Source organism: Enhydra lutris, unplaced genomic scaffold (assembly GCF_002288905.1).
Source record: "Enhydra lutris kenyoni isolate GAN:26980312 unplaced genomic scaffold, ASM228890v2 scaffoldscaffold1, whole genome shotgun sequence".
Taxonomy (NCBI): Eukaryota; Metazoa; Chordata; class Mammalia; order Carnivora; family Mustelidae; genus Enhydra; species Enhydra lutris.
This window is the reverse complement of record NW_019154085.1, coordinates 18,509,239-18,523,523: the sequence shown is the minus strand read 5'-3', so window position 1 is coordinate 18,523,523 and position 14,285 is coordinate 18,509,239. Positions and strand designations below refer to the sequence as shown.

The 14,285-nt window shown below is 43.5% G+C and overlaps 1 protein-coding gene across 2 annotated transcripts in view; it reads left to right on the top strand.

Moving 5' to 3' along the window:
- The window catches only part of LOC111143205 (Kruppel like factor 7), an 82,984-nt gene extending 71,434 nt beyond the window's left edge, over positions 1-11,550 (top strand). For both annotated transcript variants that reach the window (XM_022496787.1, XM_022496778.1), the window contains exons 3-4: positions 4,088-4,211; positions 11,337-11,550. In XM_022496787.1, coding sequence (XP_022352495.1) covers positions 4,088-4,211; positions 11,337-11,374 — 162 coding nt within the window. In that variant the 3' untranslated portion in view covers positions 11,375-11,550. The remainder of the gene's footprint in view (positions 1-4,087; positions 4,212-11,336) is intronic.
- The last annotated feature ends 2,735 nt before the right edge of the window (positions 11,551-14,285 follow it).

Genomic DNA, 14,285 nt, shown 5'->3' with positions numbered 1-14,285 from the left:
TGCCATTCTGGTTTAGCCCACATTCCATTTCAGAGGCCATTCTGTGGGAGAGCATGAATTCTTGCCATGATTCAACCTTGCTAAATGTCAAGTCCTGTTTCTCAAGCATCCTTAGCTCTCCTTAAGAACCCTCGGATGGCTATAAATGTATTTACACCTGATTAGACCTACTATCACCTCTGAGGGACACACGTCTCCTGGGGCTAATTTCCAAATAGCAAAAGTAGATTTTGATATTCCCCTTGCAGTTCAGGGGGTTTCTGACAGGGTCTCCCTTTCTGGCCCCCTGAACTATGCAGGCACTAGCATGCCCCCTCGTCCATCTGGTTTGTGCTGTGCCCGCCTTCATCCGCACATGCCTTCCAGACTTGAGTCCTAATGTTTTAAGCCTCTATCCCATCTGCCTGTCTCCTGCAGACCTCTCCTTCACATTTCTGATCATTATTGAGTTGCCATAAGCTGAAAGGCAGGCATTATCCCAGGTGCCATACAGTACAGCATTGGGCAAGGGTAAGCCATTTTCTGTTTTCTACCCAGTTATAGTGCCTGGAGTGGAGCAAGGAGAGAAGGAGGGTGAAAGAGAAGGCAGAATGAAGGAAATAAGCTGATTTTGCATGAAGTTTGCTTCAGTTGCAACTGACTGCCCGTTTCTCTTTTTCCTCCCTCCTTGCTTTCTTCCTCCTTCCCTCCCTCCCTCTGTCCCCTTTCTCTTCCCTTCTTCCTTCCTTTTAGAAAGGAGGCCATTCTTCTATAAAGAGAGAAACCCAAGCTCTTTATGACACACACAGAAATCTTTAGGTAGGCTGTTCAGATGAAAACTAATGCAATGTGGATATAGGTGCTTCTGCCCCCAACATCAAGCAGTGGGTGCTGGTGTCTGGGGAGGCGTGATCGTGGCCATGCAAACTACTGCCAGAGGATTTTCACTGCTGCCTTTCAAGTAGACACCGGTTTACAGAAGCAGATATGGAACCTGGAAATGAGGCCGACCTAAGCCCACCATTTCTGAGCCCTACATACGAAGTCTTCGTCCCAGTTCTTTCTATATATTTTCCTGCTCCTCTGATTTCTGTACTCGGCCTGCATCGGGTACTGCTTCTTCATTTGGTCAAGTTCTTTCCTGGTTATTTTAAGGTCATATTAGTGAGTTTTTGCAGAAATGGCAATTTATAGGTAAATGGATCAGACCCTGGAAAAGAGCTTGATGAAGCATCATAATATATCTTGGTAAACTATCAGGACACAAAGGAGCTTCTTCTGCTAGCAGGAAACAATGTTAGGTGATACAACTCAAAGCCAAGGCAAACTATCTGTAGTCTCTGTCTATCCACTGGCAAAAGGGATACTGAAATAGCCACGGGATAGGTAATTGGTTTATTCCATAATTGAGTCCACATTATTTTCTGGGAAGTAAATAAATCATTAATATTAATTGTCAAAACAAAACTATTTTTTAAAAAATTCGCCAAGGGGAAAACCAAACAGTTTGAAATAACAATTTTTCAAAAATACCTGAAGACATCCTCTTGAACCTCCATTTTCTCTTTGTCCTTCCTCTGTCCTTCAAAATGTGGTTGCCTATGATGGACGGATTAGTTCGATTGTGGGATTGATTCTGGGGACTAGATGTCTCTGCTTGTTGCTGTAGAATGTCGTGGGTTTTCCAGATGCCTTGTTGCATTTGAGGTGTGTTGGGTCCCTCAGGTTCCAGGAACCTCCAGTGTTACTTGCCTTTGAAAACCTCAGGGGGGTGGGAGGTATTGTGAATTTCTAAAGTGCCTCATTCTCCTTTTTTGTTTGTTTGTTTGTTTGTGCCAGATTTCCTTGAAGTAATGGAGCCTGGTGGGCAATCAATCACTTTAAGTAAATGTTGCCAACATGCCTCTCAGGAAGGGCACACCTCTCTCCAACGGGGGTCTCTTCTTCCCCTCAGTATCCCGTTCCTTCAGAGTAGATTGAAAGAGCACTGGATTTTTCTGGCACATTCTCCATCAGTATACTGAGAAAATACTTAAAACTTAAGAACACTGTTTTTTGAATATTTAGGTTGCCCAGAGTGATTCCAGACTCAGCTGTCTGGAGCCTGAGCTCCAGAAGTTTTGGGGGACAACCTCTAGACAGCTTCTGAGAATACAGGTGTATGTGGGAAGAAGAGAACTTGAAATTAATAGAATATTTACCTTGTGTCTGGCTCAGGATATGTGTCCTCTACATAACAACATATTTAAACCTCACAGCAAACATGAGAAGCTCAGCCCCATTTAACAGAGAAGGACACTGAGGCATATTCTGTAATGAACTCTTAATGAATTCCGATCCCAGGTGTGTTAACTCCAAAGTTGATTGGACAACCCCCCTTCTGCTACTTCTCTTCAGCAGGCGTAATTTTCTAAAATTTTGGCTTTAAGGATCCAGAAGGTGAACTTTTAACACTGCTCAGTGATTCTTTTTTTTTTTTTTTTTTCCTGGTTTCCAAAACTGAATGGGTTTCCTCCTGTGCTTCTAGCCCTCCTTCATGTCCCCTTGGTTCCTTTTAAAAGAAATACCTGTATTTCTCATTCCTCTTCTCTACGGGCCTTATAGAGCAGTGGCTCACTAGGGCTTCGATTTAATGAAATAAAATTTTCAATCATGTTTGGTTCAATTCTAGGTGATACAAATAAAGAATTGTGAGCACTTTGTAGTCAGGTTTAAAGGGAAGGAAAAAGGTGGAAAGAAGAAAGTGGGTCAAGTATAGTACCTGTGCAGTGTCTCCTTAAGCCCTGCCTCATGAAGGTCTGGCTATTAAAAATAGAGCAATAATGGGGCAACCGTAGCACTGCTTGGGCACCTGTGTGCCCTGAAATTTGGGGTTTGGCAATTTATAGCATTTACCAGGGATGTGAATCTTAAGTGAGCCAGCCAGCGTTCTGATTGATATGTAATACCTGTGGATATTAAGTTATGCTCTCCGAACACTTTGAGTTATGTACTGGTATTATCTCTAGAAGAACAGAGACACAGACATGTTTGTTAACTTGCCCGGGGTTAGACAGTTAGGGGCAGCATGGAAAAGCTGGGCCCCAGACGGTGGTCTTCAGAGGCTCATGACCACTGTGCTAACCTGCCTCTCAGTTATGAAGGCTCAGTACCTCTCACGATCTCGTGGGGGTTTTTAGGATTCTTTTTCTTCTTAATCAGAACCAGCCCACCATACAGTTGGGATGGTAAATATTTGCCATGTTTGGTGACAGATGTTGATGGGTCAGAGGAAAAGGTCTAAGGAAAAATCGTGTACTTTCTCTCACATACCCGTCCATCTGTATTTACTGTGCAAAAAGGTCACTTGAGCACAAGAGCTCGAATTTCGTACTTACATGCAGCTTCACTGTGGCTAAAACCTTGCTTTACAAGTTGGCTTTAAAAATATTTTGTAATCCTCTGTCTCTCTCTCTCTCTAATATGACTGGTCTGTAGCCGTTAAGTTATGGGCTTCTTAAATAGGACTTTGTGACTGCTTTTTACATAAAGGCCAGGAATCTCAGGTGATTTACTCTTGAGTCATAGCCCTCTCTCCAGACTGTCCATCCACTCACATTTACTGGAAGAACAGTGGTTCTGGGAGACCTGAGCTGTCAGCTCCCTGGCTCCAGTCTGTGGTAGGAGGGGGAAGGCTAAAAAGGCTGAAATGGTAAATTACTGTAGGTTCTGGGGAAAAATAGAATTAGAAGCATTTGTGGTTCTGATGAAAATAGCACATTTCCTTTCTGCTTGGACAGTGGGGGGTCAAAGTGCTCCAGGGAATAGAAAATAAATAAAAATTGATCCCTCACCCGTTGAAGGAAATGCTCTGACTCTGGGAACCGAAGTGACAGCTCCAGGTTAGAGGATCCTGTGAAACCACTTCTGAAGGTTAAAACAACAGCAGTTACAGCAACAACAAAATACCAGGAGCCTAAAGTGTGACCGGCTGTATTGGGAAATGTAGTCTTTCAAGAATGATTTATACAGCCCCTTTCCAAGACGATGGATAGGTGGCAGAACCGGATCAGGCGTGGGGCCCTTTTGTTCCCTTTGTTGATCATGGTCCTTCTGTCTCTTCTGGCAGGTGAGAAGCCTTATAAGTGCTCCTGGGAAGGGTGTGAATGGCGTTTTGCACGAAGTGATGAGCTCACGAGGCACTACAGGAAACACACAGGTGCAAAGCCCTTTAAATGCAACCACTGCGACAGGTAAAGAAACACAGAAGCTGCTGGGATGGGGAGGGGAGAAGGTGAGGTGGGTTGGGGTGGGGAGGTGCGCTGTGTGCTCCTGGGGTTGTCCCAAGCCTCTGCCTCAGACACTCAGGCCCATGCATGCCTTTTAGTTCTCCAGAGAAAACCCATGAGGTAAGGGTGCCTTTTTGTGTATAATCCAGAGATGATATGAATTCTTGGTTCAGGCACACAAGTATTTACTGAACACCGGCATTGGGTCAGGAATCGTGTGAGCCACTCAGCGGCAATAAGATGCAGTTCTACCCTTGAGGAGGTGATGTGACAGATGATTTTACTATAATATGAAAAGTAATAGGACAGAGAATGGTCACCTGTAGCTGTTTCTTCTGATCTTTTTATTAACATCAATACCATTTTTCCTGATTCTTAATAACGTGAAAGAGTAGAAAGCCTGCTTAACAGAAAGAAGGTTACTCATAAGGCTTTCCTCCAGAGTGTTATCAGAAATGAATTTACTGGAGAGGGTCCCCGTTCTTTGGGGGCCTGAATCATTCTTTTTCCTTTGAAAGTAAGTACAAAGGTCTAAAAGATGGCCAGCCTTTGAGAACTTATCCTATAATTCAATTTCCAACCTTCAGCATTTGATAGTGGAGGAAAGAGCACGTAGCAACAGATCCTACACAAGTAATAGTATCTGACAGCTCTGGCATTATCAACCAATAAACCCCAAAATGGAGACTCTGCAGGCCAACGTGAAGGCAGGATTAGGTTTAGACAGAATCAAATAATGGGCTTGCATCTGAGCATGTTATCCTTCTAATCCTATTTCTGTGTTTAAAGGGAAGCTTAAGAAAATTAACCATTTTTTTAATGCAATACTAAAGGTCTCAGTTATGATGAGAAAAATGCTTCTAATACGATAAAAGCCCTGAAAGCCTCAGGGTTCCCCAGCTTGCAGGATGGCAGGAGGGGTGTGCAGGATGTCCATAGAGGCCTGGCTCTCCGTGGGAGGAAATGGGATCGCTTTCCCATCCTGCCTCCCAGTCTCCCAGTCCCTGCGCCAGCCCCTCCCTGCACTAGGCCTTCCTCTGTCCTGGGGGGGACTGGGTGTGTGTGTGTGTGTGTGTGTGTGTGTGTGTCCTGGGCGGGGGCTGGGGGTGTGTGTGTGTGTGTCTGTGTTTGGAGAGCAGAGCAATAGTGGCCAAATCTCATGGGTGGCCGGTTGGCTTGGTGCTCCTTTAAGATGCTTATGAAGGAGCATTCATGTTTTTCCTCCTTTTTTTCCTGCTTCCTGAAGAGGCTATTTTCCTCTTATCTTCATTCTTTAAGAACTAAATAAAGCCCCCACGCCTCCTGGAGTCCAGAGATAACCTCCCGCCCCAGAGCTGAGGAAGTCCACGTTAGGAAGCTATTGTCTCTCATTCCCTTGGAGCTCTCTCCTCTGCTCCCCAAGATCACAACCTGTTTTTTGTTTTTTTGTTTTTTAATTTCTATCCCATTACCTGCAAGGCCCCCTGAATTGATGTGAATCAGTGGCTGTTTTGCTTCAGGATTATATTTGGGTAATATTTCTCCTTATTTGACATCTTTCCTCGGTTGCCACCTCAAGTTCATTTCTCTTTAGCCCCAGCCACTAATAAAGAAGCTGAATAGAGGGTGACTCTTTGCCCACAGTTCTTTGAGGAAGAGCATTATATTGACCGGGATGAAGATGAATCCCCTGTGAGTTGGCGAAGTATGGTGGTAGTAGGCATACACAAAAGTCACCCATCCCTGAAGGGTGATAAGGCTATTATGTGGAGAGTGTGTGTTATGGACTACATTCATCCTTAGAAATGGACAAAGAATTCTTATTGGGAAATTGCCAGAGTTCGTCTTCCTCTCTGCAGATCAACTGACTTATTGAGGAGTTTACATCTGTCCAGCAGTTGATGTACTAGGATTAAATGTGACCATTTGTATGATTTGTATGGAGACCTATTTCAAGCCAACTGGGTGTTTCAGGGAAGGAGGTGTCAGAGATGGTAATTTGGTTAGCCTTTTGCTTTATTTTTCTTCACCAAATTCTATAGTTCCCAGAGCTAGAAATTTGCTGAGCAGATGGTACAAATTCTATGACATGGTATTTGGGGGAGATTGTGATTTGGGGGGGATGTGGGTCAAAGTCCTGTGGGCTTTGGCCAAGAGTAAGTACATTTTCAACACTGTCAGGAAAAGGGGTTGGATCTTCCTTAGTGTCTCACGACCAGCAGCACCTTACGTTTCAACTGCAGTGACTGTGCTAAGAATAGAGCAGGTCCGGGAGGTGGCGTGGGGAATTGGAGTGGTCCCAAAGCAGATGAAAGGAAAGCCTGGCGTGACTGGGAGCTGGCATTCCTTAGAGGACTTTTACCTTCAGAAAAGAGGGCATCTGTAGCCCTTAGCAGGACTCTAAATCCTGTAGGTGATATAGTGTGTATAAGCCCAAGAAACCTCCCTCTTCTTATAATTTGAGAAATCAGACCACTCTAGAGGCTAAGCTGGGAGTGGGACTTACTATCTTTAAAGCATGTACCAAGTCTAATTTATACTTTTATTTTGCCTATGGTGTAGACTGAAAAAGAAAATAAAAGAGTTTTTCTTTGTTTGTTTGCTTTACTTATATTTTAAATAACTAGATGCCACAAAAATGTCTGTATCTCTGGCTTTGTCTGGAAAAATCAGATCTGGTAATACTGGGCTTACATTCCCATGTGGCCATAATTTTCTGAAGCTAAATAGTAATCACTCTCCCTTTGTGATGGCCATGTGATCAGTAATTTTTCACTGTTCCCACCACTCCCTGTGGTCTCCCCAATATGAAGCCAGACCATCCATTGCATGTATCATCACGCTTGCCCAGTTGTGTCCTCTTACAGAAGAGGAATATTTCTTCATATCTGAAGGTATGTGCTATGGTGAGTGCTGTGAAGTGTAAACCTGGCAGTTCACAGACCTGTACCCCTGGGGCTAATAATATATTATATGTTAATTTAAAAAATAAATAAATAAAAAGGAAAAAAAAAGATAGACTCTGATAGTCCTTGACCCACTGTACTCATTTACTTTGTGGCCCGGCCTCTGAACACATTGGGTTTTGTGATCTCTTGCTTCAGGTTTGGGTTGGGGGGGGGAAACAGTGAGACTCTGCCACTTCCTCGCCATCAGACTGTACCATATAGCCCATGGTCTGACCAGCTGCTGGAAGGATAAGGCTTGTTTCCCAGCCCATACAGCATGGGGTTGTTGGTGGTGGTCCACAGAGCTGTTTCTACTGGTGGTGATACACGGGCAATTGTTCTGCCAACTCAGTGCAGTTGTCATTTAGGGAGACTGCTTATCAGGGTAGTACCTGCAAGATCATGGGCTGTTAAGAGGACACATTTTGATCTTTGAGTCAACCCACTTATAGGTGGTGACAAACCAACCTATATCTAGCCCCTTTGGTGCCCTGGAGGGTTGCTGTTGGCTTAATGCCCACATGACTTAACTGTGCCTTTTTCAGAAGTCAAGGGAAATGACAATAGTGGTTTGCCTAGTTCTCTGTAATGAACAAATTTCAATCATTAAGGACCTTCTTATTTAAGGTCATCTGACTACTACTACATAGTCATAAATACTCCCTGGGGGTGTATTACCCTTAGAATTATTTGATTCCACATTTCTAGATGTGAGTTTATCTATTACCTTTACTATTCCTATGTGGAGCTCAGCACGTGTAAATTAATAAGTGTAAATTAATCTTGACTAAGTATCTTGCTGGTGTATTGAATTTAAATAAAACCCCCATGGTGAGGGACCTAGTCGAAATTCTAAGCACCATGTAGGTATGAGAATTTGAAGAAATAACAATGCTTGTTCAGTTGAGGAGGAGTGCGATTAGATTTCATACCATGTTAAATACTTGTTGTTGTTGTTTTTAACTTTTCTTTTTCCCTGCAAGATCTCAAAGCATAAATGTAGATGCTTGTACATATATTGCTAGATGCCCAGCACATGGTCGGCAGTTGGGAAAGGCAGAATAGAAGTCTGGAATGCATAGATCCCTGAAAGGTCTCTGCAAATGAAATTCTGTATCAAGAATGCTATTTCCCTTAGGTTTCCAGGACATAGAAAGGAAAGAAAAGAGGTTTGGACCCCAGGCCAAGGCCTGTCTTTCCCCACTACCATCCGCAATCCCTCTCTTCCTCCCTCAGACAGGCAGGATTCCTGGTGCCTGCTTTGTTGCTTTCTCACAGGTGCTCACAGCTCAGGCCCAACCAGACTGACTTCTGGATTCATTTTCTAGTTGCTGCCATTAAAAATCACCACAAAGTTAGTATCATCTTTATTTAACTTTACAAATGATTTATCTTATAGGTACCTTCTTATAGGTAACCTAGAGGTTAGAAGGTCACTCTGGACTACAGTTAAGGTATTGGCAGGGATGTGTTCTTTTTTCTAGAAACTCTAGGGAAAACCCATTTCCTCATCTTTTCCAGCTTCCGGAGGTAGCCCATATCTCTTGCCTGCTCACCCCATCCCTCCATCATCCAAGCTGTTGAGTCCTCCCATGCTGCTCTCTGTATTCTCTTTGAATTCCCTCTTCCGTTTTTAAAGATATTCTAAATGATATTGACCCAACCCAGATAATCAGGAATAATCTCCTGATTAGCAAATTAATTTCATCCACAGCCCTAATTCTCCTTTGCCTTGTAACCTAACATATGTACAGTTTCCGGGGATTAGGTGTAGACATTTGGTTGGGGGGAACCCATTATTCTGCTTGCTATAATCTCCTGAAATTGACAGCTCAGTCTCCCTTCTCAGTCTAAAGAGTACATGTGGCTAGAACATGGGCTCTGGGGTCATAGTGCTTAAGTTCAGATTTTGGCTCTGCCTCTTTTTAATGACTATCTCAGCTGGTAGAAGAGATAAGAATGGCATCTTTATAGAGTTCTTGTTAAGGATGTTAACTTTAAAAAGGAAATGCCCACAAAAAGAACTTCCCAACTTAGATCGTCTTTCTCTGGGCTGTTTGGATGAAGGAAGGAAGGAGGGAGGGCAGAAAGGAGGCAGAGAGGGAGGGAGGGAAGAAAGAGAACAGGCAGTGGGCAATACTGATGTGCCCTCAGGACAGAAGAGGTCAGGGGAGTTAACTGCTGAATTCCCTAAAGGCTGTATTGCTCTTCTGCATACTAGTGACATCAAGCACTTACTTTTAAAGAATATTTGTCGCTGTTTTATGATAAATTAAATCCCCTTTTGATGGCATTCTAAGGGATTATCCAAATATCTTGCTTATATTAAATTAGGGCCTGAAATAAGTGGGTAGAATTAGAATTAGAATTATTCAATATGTTATTAGATTACATTATTTTCTACCGTACCTTCCCTTTCTTATGTGTTTCTCATTTTGCCTTGGTTCTGTTTTACTTCATTTCCTTGGGGTTCTATCCTGTACATGTGCCTATTTAAAAAATCAACACAGTGTGGGTGGAGAATGTTGGGGTCACAAGATAGGGTGGGTTTTTTGTTTAAGAGAACAAACATGGGGAAATCCTGCGTGGAACAGGAAATCTTCTAACCTGAACAGGGCAGCTTGCTAACATCCTAATGAGAAACTGGACTGTGAGCATGTCTTGGGCCTTGGGAGAGTCTAGGAATATCTTCACAGGTAATAGTTGGCCAGTTTCAAGAGAAGAACCCAGAGGGAGAGCACACACTCAGGGCTAGGAATGATTGCTATCTCGTGTGCTGATTTTACTGTGATTCTAGCCAGAGCCTTAGACTGTAGGCTGCGGGGATGTGGAAATGCCCACTCCATTAGTTATACGATGCAGAAACCTGACTCAGGCTGGTGTTAGCTTTGAAGGGTATTTATTAGCTCAGCCAAAAGGAGACCAAAATTAGATTGGTCTTTAGGTATGGATCTAGGGTCTCAGATGTTGTCATCAAGCCTCTTTCTCTCTCTCTCTATCTTCCTGCCCATTTTTCTCTGTTGACTTCATTCTCAAGCAGACTCTTTCCCACATGGCCATATGGACACCAGCAGCTTTAGCCTTTAGTCTTAATAGCACAGTAGCCCCAGCGGGAAAAGAGCTTCTCTTTTTGAATAGTTTCAACAAGTGTTCCAGGACTGGCTCTCATGAACCTTGATGGCTCATGTGACTGTCGCTTAATGACCACCATGGCCATAGCTTTAGCCTTAGGAGGAGGGTCAGCCCCATACAACTAGGAGCACAGAAGCACAGCTACCCAAGAGAAGATCAAGTTTCTGGTGCCAAAGGAAAGGGGGAGGAGTGAAGATGACCACTACCTTTGCTCTGAGGCTGAGGAAGGCACTCAGAGTTGGCCTTCAGGGACCGAGAAAACTGGGTGTTTGAAAGGGTGGGCATTTGGAAGAGGGGGCTTGCATATCTGCTTGGGTTTTAATCCCAAATCTTCCACTAACAAGCTACGTGACCCTCGCCTCAGCTTCATTACCACACATACACACAAGTGTGAAGTGTGAACACTCAGCATGGAAGGTTGCCAAGAATGGTACTAGGTCATGTTGGGGAAATGCCTAGCACATGCTTGCATGTTATCTTATTCTCAATAAAGGTGAGCTCACTTCTCTGTTCTTTTTCTTGACTTGGCATAAAAGAGACCTGAAGGCACCATTGGATGAAACAATTTAATCATTTTCTACCATTCTTCTGGTATACGGGCATGTCCTGTGTTTCTGAAGCACGTCCCAAATATTAGGTTCTTCTTTAGTAATGACGACTATGATAATAGTTAACATTCACGGACATTTACCATGTGACAGGCAATATTCTAAACACATTATGTAGATCATCTCATTTAATCCTCAGAACCAGTCTATGAGGTGAGCGCTATGATTATCCCCATTTTACTGAGGAGGAATGAAGGCACAGAGAGGTCAATATGTTCAGGGTCACACAAGGATTGGAAGAGCTGGGGTTTGAATCCACGCAGTCTGACCTTGAGCTCACCTTCCCCAAACAGTGCCTAGTTTCTCAGTACATATGTACTGCCTTTCTTTGAGGTAGGGTTAATCATTTTCTAAGGGGTTCTGGAAGTTGAGTTTGTTGCCTGGACACCTCTTAAATCCTTGTTGTTGTTTATATTTCCTAGGTGTTTTTCCAGGTCTGACCATCTTGCCCTCCATATGAAGAGACATATCTAAAACCCCTAAAGGCCAGAGTTGCCATGGCGTCGGCCGTTGTCTGAAGGAAATGCCGTGCGGCCGGGGGCTGGACTTCAGGCGGGGATCCATTGCCTCGCAGAAGAAAGTTCTCACTCATAAACCTCTGTGTACACACACACACAGACACACACAGACACACACACACAGACACACACACACGCACTCACATAGACCCACACACACGCACTGTCATGCACTCAGCTATATTTAAAATATATACGTCTATTCTTTATGCCTTGCCCTTGCCAGATGGTAGAAGACGAAGAACGAGGAAACCAGATGAACTCAGCAAGGCAGACTGGCTGCTTACTTCAGCACTATTGGAATTATTTCCCGCTTTGCCAATGGAAATCAAAGAAAATGGATGTGACGTCTGTGCAGGTGGACGGCAGTAAGAGGGGCTTATTTAACTTGCTTCTCAGTGCAACTTGATAGGAGAATACAACGTCGTAAAGTTGCATATGTGTAGCACTAATGTTTCTTTTTAAATAGTTGGGGGAAAATGACCTAGAAAACCAAATTGCAGTTTGGTAGCCAAAATTAACTCTTGGTTTATTTGTCCTTTGTGTGTGAAAAGTCCTACTATTCCGTGCGTCCGACTTCCTCACAGAACTGTTGATCGGTTTTGGTTCTTCTTAGTACTATTGAGATCTTTCGAGTCGATACCAACGGCCTTAGCGGCGGCAGACTCTGGAATAACACCTTACACCTTTCTGGCCTGCATTTCTCTAGACTTCACTCTCAAGGGAGGAGTTTTCTTTTCTTACTTTTTGACTCTTGCACACCATATGCACTAGGGATTCTGGAAACTTCTAGCATGACTGCAAAGTGGCCAAGAGAATAAAGTCCTTGATGATAAATCACAGTATATCCCTTGAGCCTCACCTTATTGCCAGTGCTAGATTTTTTCTTTTTAATCTCTCTGTTTTTGCTAACGAAAACTTGAAAAGCTTATTTGGAAGCTTAAATGTTTTATCTTTTCTCCATGGACTAAACCTCTCCAGGACTCTCTCGGCACCTGGATGTCCAGCTCTCGAAGCAGCCAATCAGATGGGACATCACAGTTCTCTCATCCCCCTTGAGGCATCATGACCTCAGCGCATAGTGATCAACCCCGTGCTGTGAGTCATTGCTACCCTATAACCAGTTTCAGCATAGATGTCGCTAGTCTCAAAGGGCAGCTGCATATTTAACCTAACTCTGGGTTATGACCTGACAAAAAGCCAAAAATATCACTCTTTCCAGGAGTGGGGAAAATGGAGGATGCCTCCCGAGTCTAGTGGCTTCAGAAAACATCGTCCTATCTTCCTCTCTCATACCCACTGAGCTCATACGCCCCCACTTGTTAAAACACACAATTCAAAATGCCATTGTGGGAATGAAGGGTGGACATTTAAGGAAAGGGTTGAAAAGTTTCTCTCATGGTCTGAAAGGAGAGACACGTTTCTAATTCTTTTTGGCTAGACCCATCATGACCTGTGACCTAGAGCACCCAGGATCAACAGAGGCCTCCCATTCACTCTGCAAGCTGACTCCAAGGGGGTTCACATTCCTCACTCTCCATCCCACACACATCCAATATCGGTCTCTTATCTACCCGCATTCTTAGCTAGCTGGCACTGGCCTCAACTCCAAAGACTGCCTTTAGGACCATTAAATGGCCTATGCAAGCAAGCGGGGTGGTTATTAGGACAGATTGTATATTTTGTATATTCTGGGACCATCCCTTCAAGACATGTCTAAAAAACAAAAATGGCATTTGGTCCGCACATGGTTGCTGCTCCTTCCTACCAGCTGGCTCCCCTTCTGCCCTCCTTTGACTGTTTGACTCATTGACTGTTAAAATGCCACCCCATACCTATTTGGGATGCAAAACTGAAGTCTTTAAAAGGAAATAATAATATAAGAAACACAAATACATGTATGACAGCAACCTTCAAGATCCTTGGCATTTGGTTTCTCAGCTCTCTGCAAACTTTGATTTCCCTGAAATGTTGACAAGTGCCCATCAAAGGGTAAAGGAGCCTCCTGATCACAAATACGGTAGCTACCGATGGGACACCTGGGCATTCTGAGGTCCGGCCCTTAAAGTTTTCTTTCTCTTTTCCCCTTTTGCAATGTAGACCAAAAAACAAAACAACAGCAACAACAACAGCAACAACAACAACAACAAGAACAAAAACCAACAACAGCAACAACAACAACAACAACAAAACAAAAAGAAAAACCACCCTAAAACACACACACATATTAATCTGCCCATTTGCTGGAGGCAATTCTGTATATGTTAGTTGGAGGGTATTTTTAAAAAAAAAAAAAAATCAGTTTTATTCCAAAGATTTAAAACTAGACATGACTTAGAAACGTTTTCTGGAGCACTGCTTGCTGACAATCTCGTAGTTCTCTACTGCATCCGAGTGCGTTTTGTGGCCAGTCCATCAGGGCGTATCATGGGATTATATTTGAATGTGTGGTGCATCCTTTCTGGATGGAGGATGTGTGAGGGACCTTAAACCTCAGCTGGATTACACTGTAGCACCTCCAGTCAGTGCACTAGATGAAACTTTAGACACCCCAGATTTTGTTGGTTCGTTGATTTCCCTTTCTGTAGCAGCCTCCGGCATGAATGCACGCACGTACCGGTGATGGCATTAGCCGTGGCTGCCACGATTTACAAATGTTCTCTCCCCAGCTGGAGCTGCTCTTGCCTCTCGAAATGCTATTATTAAGGGTTTATAATACTGAATTTAATTTTTGAACTGACCAATGCAAGGCTCTATTAAAAAGAAAGTTTAAAAAAAACAAAAGAATGCAAAAGAGTAATCATTGCTTGTTTGCTCCCTGTTGTCATCTGTGGTCTTGAAAAGTTCTCATTT